An 18511-nucleotide genomic window follows, 5' to 3' on the forward strand; every position below is an offset into this window, starting at 1 on the left:
TGGCCCCAAATTCGAGCCTTGCGGCACGCCACAGGATACAGTATTGTAATCTGAATGAAAAGATTCAACAGATGTAAACTGTTTCCTATTCGTCAAATAACATTTAAACCACTGATATGCTATGCCACGAATTCCATAAAATTGTAATTTAGATAACAAAATATGATGAGATAAAGTATCGAATCCCTTAGAAAAGTCCAGGAAAACACCTAGTGCATGTTTATTGGCATCCACATATTTAATGATTTTATCATATACATCTAAGACAGCAAAATCTGTGGAGCAATTTTTACGAAAACCATACTGATTGCAATTAAGTATGTTATTATGAATCAAGAAATTATACAATCGATTAAACATCACTCTTTCGAGAATTTTAGAAAAACAAGGTAAAATTGAAATTGGTTTATAATTATTGCAGTCATTTATGTCACCTTTTTTAAATGTAGGTATAACTCTTGCGATTTTCATTTTCGAGGGGAAAATCCCTGTATGAATCGATAAATTACACATGTGTGTTAATGGTAAAACAATATATTTGATAACTGATTTAAGAAGTACTGCGTTTACACCATCGTACCCAAAACTTTGGCTAGTGGATATTTTCTTAACTATTACTATAACCTCTCCTTGAGTGACAGGTTTGATATAAATACTATGACTAAAATCGCCCCGTAAGAAATCAGATAAGTTATTGCACGAATCAGGAATAGACTTTAAGACATTACTACCTACAGTTGAAAAATAATTGTTAAAAACATTAGCAATTACTGCTGGTTCATCTATAATTTTATCATTATGGATAAGCATTTTAGGTGTTACAGTTTTTTTCTTTTCAAGTATAGAGTTGACAAGTGTCCATGTTTTCTTGAGATCAGATTTCACAGCATTAAATTTATCAAAATAGTAATTTTTCATTAAAGATCGAATCATAGAATTTATTTTATTACGATATTTTTTTAACTCCGTTTCATTTTCAGATAAAGGATTACTTTTATACTTTTTATACAGAATATTTTTCTTTCTTATAGATTTCAGAATAGCAAATGTTATCCATGGTTTTTTAATTATACGTCGACAATTGGAACGTTTTTCTTTTAAAGGCATTTTTTGGTCGCAATTTGAAATCAAACAATCTAAAAATGTATTATATGACTCATCAACATTATCTGATAAGAGTACATTTGACCAGTCTATCTTACCTAGATCAGTAATGAGAGATGTAATAGAGGAAGCCGTGATATCACGGAAAAAAATATTTATACTCGGCATACTTAATATTCTTACAAACAGGTGATATGTGAAAAAAGGGAAAGTGATCACTTATATCAGTAATACAAATTCCTGCAAATGCATTTTGATTAATTGAATTGGTGAAAATATTGTCTAACAGTGTAGCCGAATTATTAAAAATACGGGTTGGTTTATTAATCAATGGATACAATCCTAACTAAAAAATCACTTATAGTTGAGAACTTATCACATTCCAATAAATTCAGATTAAAATCACCCATAACATAGTTACTTGTATTACTTGTGCATATTGTTTGCATAACTCTATCAAATTCATCAGTAAAATCAGTCGAGTTACTAGATGGTTTACGATAAATAACCCCTAAACTTATATTTTTCTGTCGACTACGTACTACTTCAATAAAAAGTGACTCTACACCGTTCGTTTGAAATTTCACATGATCAAGAATACGTACCGTAAAAGTAGAATCTATAAACAAGTGGTGTAGTGGTGTAGGCTAAAGGTTGTTTCCTATCTGCATATCCTGGATATCCTGGATTTGAACTGTAACTTCGATGCATATATACTAAGACTAACGTTAGGCTAGGTCACAGTGTCGAACACAATTCAAGCCCTTTCGTTTTGAAGAAAGTTCTTAATTAGTACGATCTTTCAAATGCCGTTGGAATTAAACCTTTTTTTGGGTGCATAGTAGGCCTACCTCTAAATAGGGTGTCTGATCGCGCCCTCGGTTTTGTGTGATAAAACCCTTCCCATAGAGATTGCACGCATCTCTATGCAGTCTACGTGCATTGCGCGCTCATACTAAAAACGGTTCGATGTTTGTTACCAAATTAAGATTCAAACCTTTATTGCAAGTGATCATGAAGCCGATGCTCAACGAATGAGATGTCACATGAAACCTACTCTATTCTGATGACTTGAATGCATGCCAAGATTTCAATGGCTGCGTTTCCGTACAAAAATAAAATTGAAACGGAGTGGGGATTCCCACCATTGAGTACATGAATATATTTTTCACTATCTTTGGTATATCATTTGTGTTAGGTCCATGGTATGTCACTCGTTGTTGCTCCGATTCACAGGTGAGTGTCAATCAGACACTGTCTTTTAAATTGCAATTTAATGTTCAATAAAGTCAAATTGTTATGAGAGTTATTATCTTAGGTCTCAGTGAGAGATCTGCCTGTATGTATTCCCGAAATGTGTAATTTCTTGCATAAGATGCATTCAGTATCGTAGAGTTTCCGTACGACTAACAAAGCAAAGCATACCCCTTGCTTTATACCGGTATTCCCGAACCTCGTTTTTTCTGACAAGGGTACAATATGGCGGCCACCTCCAAAATACTTTCATGATCAAAAAAATCGAAGCTGATGTCATGGAATTTAATGTTATAGTGGCGGCGCGAAGATTTTTAAAGTTTTCATGTAAAAATCACTCGTCACCTTTTTTTTCTTCATACATGTTTTGACAGCCCTACATTGTAGGATTGACCAAATGATCCAGTTTCTTACCTTTATATTATTTTTCGTCCTTCGTTTACAATAAATACTATCAATAATGCATTTCTTTCCAGAAAAATAGGACTTATACTTGTTTCCAGCATGGCACCAACGCTCTCGACAGTACTCAGCGACGATACACTCATTCTCAAAGTGAGTGAAAGCATCGATGCAGTCACCTTCTATGCCCGCCTCGGTCGCGTTCTTTTAGAAAGCGAAGCGGAGGCTACCAACGTGTTGGGGAAACCAGTACCTAACTATGAAGATGCCATGTATAAGTGCTTGTATGCATGGCGTAACGCACATGGCAAGGGATGGGAGGAAACATTGATTGGGATTTTTAAAGAGTTTAGGCTAGACGCTGCCGCGGTCCATCTAATGAATGGTAAGTGTTGTTCATTTCCCTTTTTACTACGTTATTTTTTGCACCTCTAATATTCCTTTCTACCATCTTACTTTTCTTCTGCATGTTTTCTTTCCCTCTCCCGCGACTCGGAAAGTATTTCTACTCTTATTCCTTCCTCATATATATTGATTAATTTATTTCACGTATCAATTATCAAAATATATTACAAAAAACTCTAGTTGATACCAGTTGAAACCAGTAAGGATTTCCAACTGCATGGTATCTACTGGTTTGAACTGGTCTCAACTGGTCTCAACTGGTACCAGTTTAAACCAGTTGATATTTCCAGTTTATTTATTTATTTATTTTATTTTCAGGCAAGACTGATAACATACAAAACATCACAAGGTTGACAAATAATATACATGTAACATAAACATAATGATATTTAGCACCAGCCAATGCCTGAGGATCACCTAAAAGAATTTAACAATTCTGTCTAGAGGCTCTCCACATTGGCTGGTGCCAGGCGCGTCTCCAGGATTTCTTAGGGGAGGGGGCCCAATTTTTTTTTTTTTTTTTTTTTTTTTTGCTCCCAAAAATTTGAAAATCGCGCCGGCCAAAAATTCGCTCAGTGGGAGGGGGGGGGGGGGGGGGGTAGTGAGCACATTTTTTTTTTGGCCCTCGAAAATTAGAAAATTTGCACCCCCCCCCCCCCCCCCTTGAGGTCAAATTCACGTGTTTTTAGACGGGTTTTTTTGCTCAGGGGGGAGGGGGCGCGGCCCCCCCCCCCTGGATCCGCCACTGGCTGGTGCATACATAAAACAAAATATAAAGATAAGGTCAACATAATTCATAAATGAATGTGTAACTAAAACTAACGGTAATATACATGTAGATCAAATACTGTTCGGATTATTATCAAAAAGGATTGAAAAATTGAAGAGCTGTTCAAACTATGCATGTATGATAAATGCATGCTAAATGCAGAAAACTGTCTGTTTATAGAGTTATGTGGATACGGTAATATTGGAAGTTAGCAAAACTGTATAACATTATTAATTTGATTTGATTTGAAGTTATCCAAATTATGGAAAATTATTATTGATATGATTAGAAGTTATCAAATTTGTGGAGCATTATTATTGATATGATTGGAATTAATCAACATTGAGGAACATTATTATCGATTCCTAGACAAATTTAAAAGACATTGTAATCAAAGTAAGAAGAATGTGATAGAATATATTGATAGAGAACGTACATTAAATACGAACTTAATAATAATAACATACGCATTAAGAAATCAATAATACATATCAAAGTGTGAGTTATTCTATGATAGAGAAAAAAGACGTGTGAAAGCAAGCTAGTATGCTTCTACAAGGGGAAACAATTCAAAAAAGAAATTTCGAAGCACATTCAGAAAAGGAAGGACATTGGTACCATTTACCAAGACACAAGTATTTGTCTTCCTCTGAGAGGTGCTCCCAAAATCTGGGAAAAACATAAAAACAAGAAAATCTCAAGCTATTGCATCTTGCTAATTCATGATTGAAAACAAGTGTATGGATTCCTCTATAACTTGGGACTGGTAGCATATATTCAGCCATGTCATAAATTCTGTGTAAGCTCTTAATTACAAATGACATTGATAGGTGCACAAGTCTGTTATACAGAGGGGGCATGTTAAGGCAAGACAGGCGTTCCGTGTATGATAAGGATTTAGCAACAATTTCGTAAGGGAAACAGAATCGTGTAAAACGCCTTTGAATACCTTCGATAGCTCTGATATGGTTCTTTTGATGAGGGAGCCATATTGGTATGCCGTACTCAATCACAGGTCGACATAATGAACAAAAGAGTTTTGTGAGAATAGCTGACCCAATAAACAAAATCACGTGAAAATCACGTCAATATCAAGGTATCGACTTGAGGAGAGTTACGTTCTTCAAACACCGGACATTTACGTAAATGTGTTAATACGTTTATTGCATTAGGTAACTTAAAACACACGTACACTAAATCACGCAATTGTCACTGCAATATCACCATTATGATAACGTGATTATCCCTACCTTGGAGACCATGGTTTGTAAACCTAATACTCCCGTGTTTGTTTAGTTGTGAAATTACATCTTCATACACGAAATTATCGCGTCACAGAAACACGTGAAGCGTTAGTGATAGTTTTAGTCAAAATATTTGCGTGAAATTCACGTGAATATTACGAGGCTGACATGAGATGAATCATGTTCTTCATTCACGTGAAATTTACGTCGAAGAGGAAGGATGTTACTGTAACCCGCGTTCAACCCAATAATTACGCAAATGTTACACAATAAATGAACCAAAATAATGACGTTCTCATCCCGTTTCTGAACATCGTGTCATGGATCATCCATAATTACGTCCAGGCGCGCCGGAAGCAGTTTGGGATTAGAGGGGGTTGGTGGGGGGGGGGGTGATGGGTGCTAACATCCCAGAAAAGAAAGCTATTTGCAACTGGTCCAGTTGATGAACCATTTAATGCCAACTGGTAACCCTGGAAATTGAAATGGGCTAAATGATCCAGTTGATCCAGGCCAGTTATAATTCAACTGGTCTAGCTGAGCCATTAGAACCATTTGGTAGAACTTCCAACCAGTTGAACAGCAACAATACTTCAATACTGGTACGTCTGTATTTCCAATGTAAGTGCATTGGTAATAAGTAGACTTAAATTAAATTAATCGAAACAATTTCGTCTACTTGTACTTTATTGAAATTATTTTAGTTCACAGTTAAGGTTTCCCTTATTCATGTTTAACTAAATGTAATTTATACGAAGTAGCGAAATGTCCTAATAACTGGTAATTTATATTTGTAGTATTTTCGAAATGAATTGTAAATAACTAAATCATCAGTAATTAAGAAATACGCTGTAAATTCAGATAAATTGTTTAAAAAACATAGATCTGCACGCACCCCATATTCAATATGCAAATGAATTGGTGTCAGCTGGGTCAACTCGAAATATGCCAACGCTCAGTCATCAACTGGTGCAACTGGAAATATGCACACTCCAGTTATCAACTGGTGCAATGAAAATATGCCAACAGTCAGTTATCAACTGGTGAACATAGAAATATGCCAACAGTCACGGGATTATCACCACGGAACTTAAATGGTAACTGTGAAACCATCAAGACACCCAAGAATAACTCATTTTCACACATGGAAAACACGGAATACCCAGCTTATATTAATAATCCGTTTGAGTCACGCGATCATCACCGCGGAACTGCTGGCAACTTTGACTACCATTTAAATAGGTGTTTTAAGACACCTAATAATGACTAATTTTTCACACCTAAAAGTCACGTATGCCCTGCTTAGATTAATATTCCGTTTGAGTCACGAGATCATCACCGCGGAACTGCTGGCAACTTTGACTACCATTTAAATAGGTGTTTTAAGACACCTAATAATTACTAATTTTTGCACACCTAAATATCACGGATTCACAGCTTAGATTAGTAATCAGTTTTAACTACGTGATCATCACCAAGAAAGTTATGGTAACTTTGAAACCATTTAAATAGGTGTTTTAATACACCTAATAATGACTTATTTTTCACACCTAAAATTCACGTATGACCAGCTTAGATCAATAATCCGTTTGAGTCACGAGATCATTACCGCGGAACTTATGGCAACTTTGACTACCATTTAAAAAGGTGTTTTAAAACACATAATAATTACTAATTTTCACACCTACATATCACGTTTTCACAGCTTAGATTAGTAATCAGCTTGAGCCACGTGATCATAACCAAAACATTTATGGTAACTTTGAAACCTTTTAAAGAGGTGTGTAAGACACCTCAGAATTACTAGTTGAATATAACCAGAGATTCACGGACAGAACAATAAGACGATTAGCCGGTGTAAGTAACGTGATTATTACCATCAACTTTGGATAACCTGTGAAACCAATCAATAAAGGTGCTTACAAGACCAAATAATTACGTATTTATCGCCACCATCGGTTAACTGACAAAAAACTCGTTGGTTGGTCAAGTGGTTATTTGGTCATAAACACTTGATTTACAGAGGTAAGTGGAATCACGTTACTCCAGTCGCGTGATAAACTGGTGGTTTTTAGGTTAGATGAAAACGTGAACAGGAGTACCTTTTTTGTTTAAATGGAGGCACGTGCCGATAACGTTTAAATCTAGTTCAAAAGGCACTATACTTTAAAATCACTTAAAATACACTCCCAAAAGAGGTTACTTTTTAGTGTTCTGTTTATTGGGTGAGTTTCTAGATTTTACGGTACGTCGGATAAACCCACAGAGCATAGAACATCTGTTAACAACCCATTGAATATGGTTTTTCCAACACAGATCTCGCGAAAAAGTAAGTCCTAGATATGTATACGACTGAACTATATCTAAAGGATTTCTGTCAGTGGAGTAAACAGTAGTAATTAATTTACGGGATCTAGTTATGTGCATTACTTTGTACTTAGATGAGTTCAGGACCATGCCCTTGTCAATACACCACAGAAGTATATTATTCAAGTTAGTTTGCAACAAATGAGAGTCGTTGTCGGTATAAACTTCACGATACAAAACAGCATATTGTGGGAGGGGGATAAAACAGTGTCAGGTAAGTCGGCTATAAAATAATTAAACAAGATCGGTCCAATAACGGAATCCTGTGGCACACGGGAAGGAACTTGTTTCCAATCCGATTTTACCCCTTCAAACAACACACACTGTTGTCGATCTGAGAGGAAAGAACGTATACAGTTGAAAACCAGTTGATGATTACCAGTTGCTTTACCAGTTAAAAACCAGTTGATTTACCAGTAGAAAACCAGGAGGCAAGTTCTATAACCTCTATACCATAGTACTCCACATAGACATTACACGTTAACGAAAAATCGGATTCTCAAATCACATTTTGTAGTTAAAATATCTCACCACGATCCCAACATTTGATTATAAATTAAATGTCACTTTCCGTGTAGAAGATTTTCTCAGCTACAACATATCCGAATCTGGAAAAAAATCACGAGATATTGCTCGAACAAGACTGGAATGTAGAATCAAGATTTCAGAAAAAGTCACCTCCCCTAGGCATAACAGGCAAATTAAGAATATTCTGATATGTCGCCTTTCATTGAATTTTTCACTTTGATGACGTCGTCAAATTAAAAATGGTTACAATCGATCTTGTAATTTTTCATAAATATGCTGACGTCATAATATACAAATTTGTATTTTGAGTTCCAAGACCATTATGATAATAATAATAATAATAATATATTCATTTGAAAAGCGCCATGTTGAGATATTCTACTGCGCTGCAAGAGCTCGTATATGCTGTGCTATACGTACTATACGAAGAAGTGAGTTTTTCAGTCGTGATTTAAAATTATCTAATGATGGGGCTTTCCTTATTTCTAGTGGTAATCTATTCCATAATCTAGGGGCAGCACAAAGAAATGACCGGTCTACCGGGGATATTTGCAACATAAATGTGTCTTGTGCATATACTACGAAGGTTACGACCTTGAGTTTGAGACTTGTGCAACAATTCAGTAACATAACTAGGAGTTTGACCATTAAGAGCTTTGCAAACTATCATTAATATTTGTAATGTAATTCTCTGGCGAACTGGCAACCAGTGTAGTTCCTTTAGAAGTGGGGTTATTCGAGAGAATTTTGGGAGGCTGCACATTAGTCGTGCACATGTATTTTGGACCCGCTGCAACTTGGAAATTTGTGAGTCTGGCAATCCATAGAATAAGCTATTACAGTAATCTAGTTTACTAGTGACACATGCATGCATGATAGTTTTTATGCTGTCCTGATCAAAGTATTTACGAATGCGTCTCAAATTATAAATCATGCAATAGGCTGATTTGCATATTTTAGTAATATGTGAATCCAAATTCAGGTGGGTATAAGACACCTAAGTTTCTAACAGTATCAGATGGGGTTATGGTGGAGTCGCCAACTGATACACTACGCGACCTGGATTAAGAGACCAGACGTGGATCGAGTACCACTGACCAAAAGTTCCGTTTTTTATCATTTAACATCAACTTGTTTTGCAACATCCAAATTCTAACATAAACAACACATGTTTCTAATTCAGAAATACAATTAGAACAGAAAGACAAGTATAGTTGTGTGTCGTCTGCGTAGCAGTGACAACTAATACTAGGAATCTCCGTATGGATATTTGTAAGGAGTCTGCTTGTATATAATGCAAACAACAGAGGGCCTAAACGCGACCCTTGAGGTACACCAAAAGGCACATTGAATACATCAGAGACAACGTCATCAATGTCATTTTCTGCTTTCTATCTGACAAGTAAGATTCAATCCATTCGATAACCTTGCCATCAATCCAAAAATGGCTTCTTAGAGTTTTCAGTAGACATGACTGAATTATCTATCGTGTCAAAAGCACTGCTCATATCAAGGAGAAGCAATAGACTTATCTTCTGGTTGTCCATTGAAAGGAGATCACTTTTGATTCTAAGGAGTGCTGTTTCAGTACTATGACATTTTCGGTATCCCGATTGATTAAACGGCAAGAGTGAGTGATGTTCAATGTGCTCAAGAGTTTGTTGGGTAGCAGCGCCTTCTACTAACTTAGAAATATACTAAAGATTACTAATGGGCCTTAGATTACTCAATTCTGTTTCGAGGCCCGGACTCTTCAATAGTGGTTTCACTAGAGCGACCTTCCACAATCCGGGAAATCGCCCTGCTGATAGAGACAAGTTCAACATAGAATTAATAACAGGTATCAATACATCGAGACATTGCAGCAATCATTTTGTGGGCATTGGGTTCAATGGACAGGACTTCTTACTGAGCTTCATTATCAATTTGCTAACGTCTTGCTCAGACGGTGATTTAAAACTTGTGAGCGTTACTATCTGCGAATCGACTGGAACGTCATCAGTGATCAGTTTGTCTACATGTACATTGCTAAGTTTTAATTCTATATCGTTATGAATTTTCTGAACTTTATCCAAGAAAAACTTGCCCAAGTTGTCGATGAATGATGATGTCATGATATACTTAATGGCCAAATGAGACATGATATCATATCTCCAACTCATACTCTATCCAAATATGAAAAAAATTGGGGGATCTCCCGGCTTCCTAAAGAGCTATAATGGATTTTGTATAGGCATGTTTTACCCATATATGCTATACTGTACATGTATGTATTACAAGAGCTCGCGCGCACGGACATTTATCTTGAACATTTCGTTATCCATGGTCATAAAGAGATATTGGTATCAAATTGTTCTTGGGAAAATGGGTAATATTATGAAAGAAAAAAAAATGGTGATTCTATGTTGCGTACGGCCATGACGAACGAAGATTCTATCCACTTGTTTATACATGCCCATGCGGGCAGCCATTTTGAAATGCCCAACCATGTAGCTATTTCATAACCCTTTTCATCAAGATACAGTTTACTAATACACCTCAAATTATCACAAATGAATAATAATACTACTCATTAACATCTTAACTACAGGATTTTAAATGAATTAACATTTACAACATTGAGCTTCGACAGAATTGACCTAAATAATAATCGGTGGAATCACCGGGTAAATCTTCCCACTCACAGAAGAATTTCTGTCCGAAGTGATAAACGCAGCCACCGGCCAAACTAATTTATACAAAATGACGACTAAATACTGTCCACAACAACAACTACTACTTCTACTTCTCCTACTAATACTGTATTACTACTACTACTACTTTTACTTCTACTACTATCACGGAATAGTTCATTTAATTTAGACTTCTTCTCTAATTTCTAAGTTCCGAAACAGATCACGTGTTTTTCTTTATATTAATGTTAATAGAAGGAGAGAGAGAGAGATAGAGAGAGGGAGAGTCTCTACTTTAATATATGATAGCCACTGACAGCAGTAATGTGCATTGATGTCCAAATATAGTATTGCATTTTCAAATTTATCGGAACAAAATATTATGATTACCAAAATATTAACTACATGGTAAAAACAACAAACTGCGCGAACAAAACAGAACTTTTTTTCTTTGGATGGAGATCATTGTTAGACAATACAGAGAGTGCATCTGTAAGCAAGCATTCGGATTCATGCAGGGCTCAATCTAAAACCGTGCCTTATTTCAGTGCCATTATATGTTTTCAATTATCATAAAAATTCCTCTCTTTTTTTCAGAACGACTGGAGGATGGGAACACGAACCTTTTGCGTAAACCGGATGCATTCCTATTCGAGTTGGTCGAAAAGATAGACTGCAAGACTAACTACAACAAGTTAGGCACACGACTAGTGAATATAAAAGCCCAGTACTTTCTTGGGCCTACTGCATCGTACGCTGACGCCCTATTCACATGTATGATTCGGTGGAGAGAAGCGAACGGAAGAAGTACCGATTCATATACCAAATTTAGAGGTATCCTGATGAACGTTGGACTGGTAGAACAAGCAGAACAGATGGATAAACTTGAAGAAGGAGGAGGACAAGGTACATTTTTTCGAAATTCAGGGAAAATCCTGTGATCAGGGGCGTACGCAGGATTTTTTCAAGGGGGGGGGGGGGTTTAAAATCGGGCCCAAAATATTTTGCTCCCGAAAATTTGAAAATCGCGCCGGCCGAAAAGTCGCTCAGGGGGGGGGGGGGGGGGGGGGGGGGGGGGGGGGGACACTTTTTTTTCTTTTTTTGGTCTCGAAATTTGAAAATTTGACATTTTTCTTCGTTGGGGGAGGGGTGTAAGGTCACCTTAGGTTAGCCGTGGGCATAATTTTATTTATTTATTTATTTTTATTTTTTTATAATAAAAAAAAAAAAAAAAAAAAAACCAAAGGGGGGGGGGGGGGGGTTTTCAGTTTTTTTAGGGGGGTTTACACACATAAAAATACCAAAGGGGGGTTTAAACCCCAAACTCCCCCCCCCCCCCCCCCCCCCCCTGCGTACGCCCCTGCCTGTGAAATAATGCGAGGAATGTCATAATGGTGTCCCCATCTATTAAATTGACTCCTCGTGTATCATGATAGTGCGTAGAGCTCCCACTTAGACGAGTCGGAGCTTCGAGTTATGGCGAGCTGGCGCGATCGTATGGCAAGCCGTTTTATCATTAAAACATATTTCTTGATATCAAGAATTCAATTCTTGATATCACGAAATCGAAATCCTGATATCACGAAATCGAATTCTTGATATCAAGAATTACCATTGCTTTACAACATAAAATTCTTTCTTGATAACAAGAATTGATTTATTGATATCAATTAATAATAAAACGGCTTGCCATAAGATCGCGCCAGCTCGCCACAACTCGAGGCTCCAACTCGGCTAAGTGGGAGCCCTGCTTTACAGATCAAGAAAATTTACCAAAATGTTTTTCTTCTTCAACACAACAGGGGGTGGTAAGTGTTACAGACACTACACAAGGCTACAGAAATAACATTTTCCAGCATAATTTACATTAATACACAAATATCTTTGCACTTCTTTTTGGAATTTCTTGGCCATTTGTGAAGAATAAAACAATTCACACTCACCAAACACTGGTAAAAGAGACAAATTCCAAAGTTCAGTCCCATCTGTATACATATAAAAACAAATCAAATTGCTAGGAAAGCTTGTTCCATATCATAGGTTGTCCAAAATAACTTATGTACATTTTCATATAGGGTGTAACAGACACTGCATTTTAGACATAGTATACATGCTAATTTAGTTATTCATTGATGCAATATGTAAGTAATCCATTTGCTTTTTTTTCTGTCAGAATTGTTGTTGCTGCATATTTTGAGGCCAACAGGGAGTATCTGTTCAAATCCTCTTTACCAAGTCTCTTGGATAGGACAAGGGAAGTCCACCCTGATATTAAGTTGATTTCAATAGCAGAAAAATCTACCAAACAGAAAACATAAATTGTTCTTTGTTCCAGGGTTGGCCCCATTGGGGTAATCTTCTTTGTTCACATTTAAACATTGAAAGAAAGATAATTTAGTCAAATTAAAAACAAGAAAGAAGGATAACTATTTATTGAGGAAGATGAAAGAAGACATAAAAAAAGAAAATCATCAAAAATAGGAAGGAGAGATGAAATAATGATCAAACGAAGGAAAGCATGAAGAAAGAAGGAAGAAGAGAATAAAAGGGATAAAAATGTAAGGAAAAAAAGAAGAAGAAAGAAAAGGATAAGAATTAGAAAGAAGGAAAAGGGAGAATAATAAAATTAAAAAGGAAAAAGAGAGGAAAAAGGGGTCATGTAGCATAATCAAGGTGAGCCTCTTATTAATAGACATAAGCATGGAAACCCTAGATATTTCAAAATACGAAAAGACGATGTACTTTGAGAAGTAATCCTGAAAAGATAAATGTATCCCATTCATCTAGGACCTTACAAGATTTGCTCAGTGATACCGAAAAAACACTATGTTTGGAAAAGAAAGTACCTGTGGTGTCCTCGTATACTATGTGGTGCAAGATATATTCAGTCTCTTTAGAACCCATTTTTAGGAACTCATTAAAGTAACGTTAGAAAATTGTGGGTCATAAAGAGACCACAGTCTGTACTTAATGAAGAGTTCTTTGACCAACTAAGTGGTATTCTTGTAAAACCTGTGACAGTGTACGCCGAAAAACAGGGGAAAAGGCTTTTTTTTTTTAAAGTGATAATTAAACTTTATGCAAAATTGTGCTATAATCTATGATCATTTCTGATACATTTATGAAATAATCCTCGGATGTTCGGTGATCATTTAATAACGGTCAGATGAGCACCCAGGAACCCGCCTTAGGGCCCTGGTATGGTCCAGGAGGGCGTAGCCCTTGTAAGCTCAGGGTTTTATGCATTTGATTACGGTCGGATGAGCAAATTTTGATACCTTATTTGTAACACTGGCATGCAGGTCACAAATTGGAGTGGGATAAAAGGGGCGTAGCCCCCATAATCTAAGGGTTTTAGGCATTAAATAATGCTCAGATGAGCATCCAGGGGGCTGCCTTATGACCCTTGGTGGGGTCCAGGGGGCAGAGCCCCCAGAATCTCAGATTTTTTAGGCATTTAATTACGGTCAGATGAGCATCCAGGGGGCTTCCTTATGACCCTTGGTGGGGTCCAGGGGGCAGAGCCCCCAGAATCTCAGATTTTTTAGGCATTTAATTACGGTCAGATGAGCATCCAGGGGGCTTCCTTATGACCCTTGGTGGGGTCCAGGGGGCAGAGCTCCCAGAATCTCGGATTTTTTAGGCATTTAATTGCGCTTAGATGAGCATCCAGGGGCTGCCTTATGACCCTTTTTGGGGTCCAGGGGGCAGAGCCCCCAGAATCTCGGATTTTTTAGGCATTTAATTACGGTCAGATGAGCATCCAGGGGCCGCCTTAGGGCCCTGGTAGGGTCCAGGGGGTAGAGCCCCCGGAAGTTTAGTGAGAAAAAAAAACATGCCAATTCTGCAGCATTTGTAAATCACTGGTATCGAATTAGAAATAAACCACGTTTAAATTTTATCAGGGGGTAACTGTCCCCGAGCAGGCCCCCCCCCCCATTAATATGCCAGTGCGAGGGAGCAAAGTGAACGAAAGGCGTAAAGGTGGTGGAAGTGACTACCCCCTCATAGGTTTTTGAAGTTTTGTCGTTTTAAAAAATCACATTCCTTAGCAAAATTTTAGTATAAAAACAAGCAATATATTTTGTTTCACGCTTCACTTTTCTACAATATTTACTTGAACACTTCGAAGGATATTATGCGAGGGAGTGTAGCTACCGAACGAGAAGATTTTTGCAATTGTATGTCTAAACGCTGCACCTTTGGGCCCTCTAGAGCCTAAAAGTTTGTTGCAGTCTTTAGTCAGTATTTGCTATACACTTTTTGCACATTTTCAAATTTTTCGGGGGAATTGAGGGGGACGTTTTTTTCCCCGACTTTGTTTAACAGGATATTTGTTTATTTTCTCTTTTCATTTAATAGATGATGTTGATCTACCAAGCGTTCCAGGTTCACCCACTAACGCCACCCATCCAGAACTAGAAGCTTGTGTCTAAACACTTGTTAAGGCTTGTTCAGATATGACGCGATAAACAGCCGAGAAAAAAAAAGAAAAAAAAAAAAGAACGAAAACGAAAATCTGTCCCAGTTTTGTACGTGTAAATAAATGGCATCTGCGCGCAACAAAGATCCATCAATTTATAACTGTTATTGTTAATTTTATTACAAGTGAGTCGCGATGGCTCAGTGGTAGAGCAGTGAAACCAATTCGATGCGCTAGTGCCCTCTTGTAAGGTAATAATCCTCATTACCAAGTCCCTCGCTCAGGACTTAAAGCCGTCGGTCTCATGGGTGCTTACTTTTAAGCATGCACATGCTCAGGCGCGGATCCAGGATTTCTTAGGGGGGAGGCCTAAATTTGAAATGAATTTGAAAGTTAGTGTGCTGAAGTTTGAAAATCATGCCGGCCGACAATTTGTTCAGTGGGGGGGGGGGGGGGGGGGGGGGGGGGAGGGGGTGATAGTGATGGTGAGCTCTAATTTTTTCCTCTTTTTTGCCCCCTTGAGCAACAACAACAACAACAACAAAAAATTCTGGTCATCATTTTTGTTTTACTTTTTTTTTGGCCAGGAGGGGCCAAGGCCCGCTCCCCCCCCCCCCCCTGGATCCGCGCCTGCACATGCTCTCTTGGCAGTCAGGTTTAAACAACCAACCGACCTTATATCTTTTGTAATCATTTTTTAAAAGTTTATATTTTCAAAATAATAATTCGTGCGTTATCATAGTCTGTTTGGTGTATGTAAAAGTGTTAAGTTCAAATCTCTGTATATTGTACTCTCACAACCCATAAGGACCGTTGCATTTCAATAAAAATAAATTAAACTAATCTAAACTAAACTAAACTAATCTAAACTAAACTAAAATAATCTAAACTCAACTAAATTGAGCTATGTGATATAAGATACAGAAACGTGGAGCGTATTTCACTTACGCCATCGTTTTAAAAAACATGCCGCGGTTTACCACTGCATATGTGAACGAAGCATTAAAAGGCAATCCAACCTTTGTTATAAATTCATTCTGTGAAAGCAGAAAATTAGAAGAACGGAAGGGAAAAAGTTTGAAATTAATTTGACCGAAAAATGAGAAAGTTATGAATGTTTGAAATATGTGATCTTTACATCTATGCGAATCCCAAGTTGGCTAGATGATTACTCTCCAGTTTGTCTTGTATCAAAAAAATACTTTCTAGTTATCTCCTTCATGGGACTCCATGGAAGAACAGAGCCATTAGGTTAATGGTTCTGAAATAGACTTTCCAACCGTTTTATCATTCTATTATTATTATATAAGTCTTTGATTTTGTTATATTGTGTTAGAGTTTTTATGATGATTTTCGGAAATAAAACAGACAAATGTCAAGCGCCTTCTCTTTTACGGCACTACTCAAAATATATTATGGAAAGCATATTGTTATGCGTCTTCTTCCAAAAATGAAAGGTGGTCCAGAGTAATACATTTTGAAAATTTGACATTCTAGTCATTTAGAGGGTTGGAAATTGGGGGAGTTGTCCGGCACTATTACCGATTTAACCGACTTGGCATTTCCATAATGTTTCGTGATTACATCTTTAAAAATTTCATAACTTTCTAATTGTTTGCCCGGTTTCTTTCATCAATCTCCTTTTTTGATTTTCTGCATTCTTTGAAAGTGCTTTGCTAGTAAAGTTGGATTTCCCTTTTACGATGGGCAGAACAATCCGTGTTATATAGAACGGCACGCTCATCAGAGTTTGTTATATTGTAGGTGTTGGTATAATCATACAGGTGTAGTGATTGTTAACCTTTTTACTTAGTGTAACTCCTTGTTTAACTACCAGTATTGTGAATTGGAAATGTTGACAGCTTTTTTTATCAAGCTAATTTATAATTTTCAAGTAGATGAGATTGACTAATTCTCTATAATTCATTTGAATAAGTTTACATTTGTAAACGTTATCTTTTTATTTACGTATTTTATTTCCATGTTTACTTGAATCTTTAGACGGTTTTATTTCAATTTCGAATGTTTATTTACATGATCATTACAGGATGAAGTATCTGTATATTTTGTTCTTCGTTATGCAAAAAGTGATTATGCTTCTATTAATCTTCACCATGTTCCAAGCCATTCCAGATTTATAAAAGGGGCGGATTTGGGGAGGGGGCATGGGGTCACAGATGTCCGGAATCCCACCCCACCCCTTTTTTCTTGTTATGAATTTTGGAAATGAGTGCAGCCATTTACAAAATCCTAGATCCGCCGCTACTAAAATCCAGATCGTCAGTACTGTATACAAGACTATAATAGTGAAGCAATGTTTACGTTGTGCATAAGCTTTCGTAAGATATTTTGATTTTTCTCTGAGCACAAAGTCTACCTCTTCAAATCATGTGTTTTAATATAGGGGGAAATGTTACTGGTCACAAAGCAAATGATGGCGGCCAAATGAGCCCCACTCACAAAATAAGTTAAACTGCAATACCTTCATACGTTGTAGTAATTCATTCTAATATTTTATTACAACTTCGTCCGTTAATGTACGCTCAAAAGAATACACGAGAAAATAATTCAATAATCTCCAATAATTCTCTTTAAGAATCAATTTTATCATTTTCGATCACAAAACAAAACATAATATCGGGATATACATGTATTTTATGTAAGGTCAGTATGATGTAAATCGCATGATTTGGATAATATGTAGCACCTCTAGTATTGAGGAAATAAAACACCTTATTAAAAAAAAAAATGTATATAAATTAATTTTATACGTCAGGATAAGTTTCATAAACTTTTTAGATTGTACATGTATAATTAAGGGGCTATTGGTACGCAATACTACGGGACAGTGCAGGACCTTAATGCGTTCAAGTCATGCGCGGATCCAGGGGGCCGAGCGGACTTTGCCCAACCCCCCCCCCCCCCTTTTTCCCCATAAAAGAGAGAGAGAGAGAGAGAGAGAGAGAGAGAGAGAGAGGAAAAAAAATGGAAAGAGGAGATAAAGGGAAGGAAAAATGAGAAAGAAGAAAGAAAGGGAGATCAGTTGCGATTTATCCCTCCAACAACGTGTGAATCGAGGGGGGTCGAAAGGTCCTTGTCTCCCCCCCCCCCCCCGAGCAAACTTACATGTACAAGAGAGAAAAGAAATGGAAGGGAAAGAGGAAAGAAAGGGAAAGCAAATAAAGAAGAAAGGTCGGGGCGATCATTTGCGATTTTTTTTCCCGCCAAAAAGATGTAGATCGGGGTCAGGGGGCACTGGCATACTGATGGGGGGGGGGGGCTTGGGGCGGAGGCAGTGCCCCCCTAAATATATTTCAAACGTGGTTTATTTCTAATTCGATAC

The 18511-nt window shown here is 37.1% G+C and overlaps 1 protein-coding gene across 1 annotated transcript; it reads left to right on the plus strand.

Moving 5' to 3' along the window:
• Nucleotides 1-2295: 2295 nt before the first annotated feature.
• LOC105443353 lies at nucleotides 2296-15194 on the plus strand. The gene is made up of 4 exons (XM_030986379.1): nucleotides 2296-2340; nucleotides 2835-3145; nucleotides 11343-11651; nucleotides 15108-15194. The coding sequence occupies exons 1-4, from the start codon at nucleotides 2312-2314 to the stop codon at nucleotides 15179-15181; spliced, it is 723 nt and encodes a 240-aa protein (XP_030842239.1). The 5' UTR covers nucleotides 2296-2311; the 3' UTR covers nucleotides 15182-15194.
• The last annotated feature ends 3317 nt before the right edge of the window (nucleotides 15195-18511 follow it).

The sequence above is a fragment of the Strongylocentrotus purpuratus genome, unplaced genomic scaffold (assembly GCF_000002235.5).
Source record: "Strongylocentrotus purpuratus isolate Spur 01 unplaced genomic scaffold, Spur_5.0 spur5_scaffold_15, whole genome shotgun sequence".
NCBI classification, from domain to species: domain Eukaryota; kingdom Metazoa; phylum Echinodermata; class Echinoidea; order Camarodonta; family Strongylocentrotidae; genus Strongylocentrotus; species Strongylocentrotus purpuratus.

Bases quoted from the DNA above. Each gene is read 5' to 3' on its own strand.
- LOC105443353 (XM_030986379.1), top strand. From the start codon at position 2,312: ATGTCACTCGTTGTTGCTCCGATTCACAG. The intron at 2,341-2,834 runs GTGAGTGTCAAT...ATTTCTTTCCAG, and splicing joins GTTGTTGCTCCGATTCACAG to AAAAATAGGACTTATACTTG. The intron at 11,652-15,107 runs GTACATTTTTTC...TTCATTTAATAG, and splicing joins TGAAGAAGGAGGAGGACAAG to ATGATGTTGATCTACCAAGC.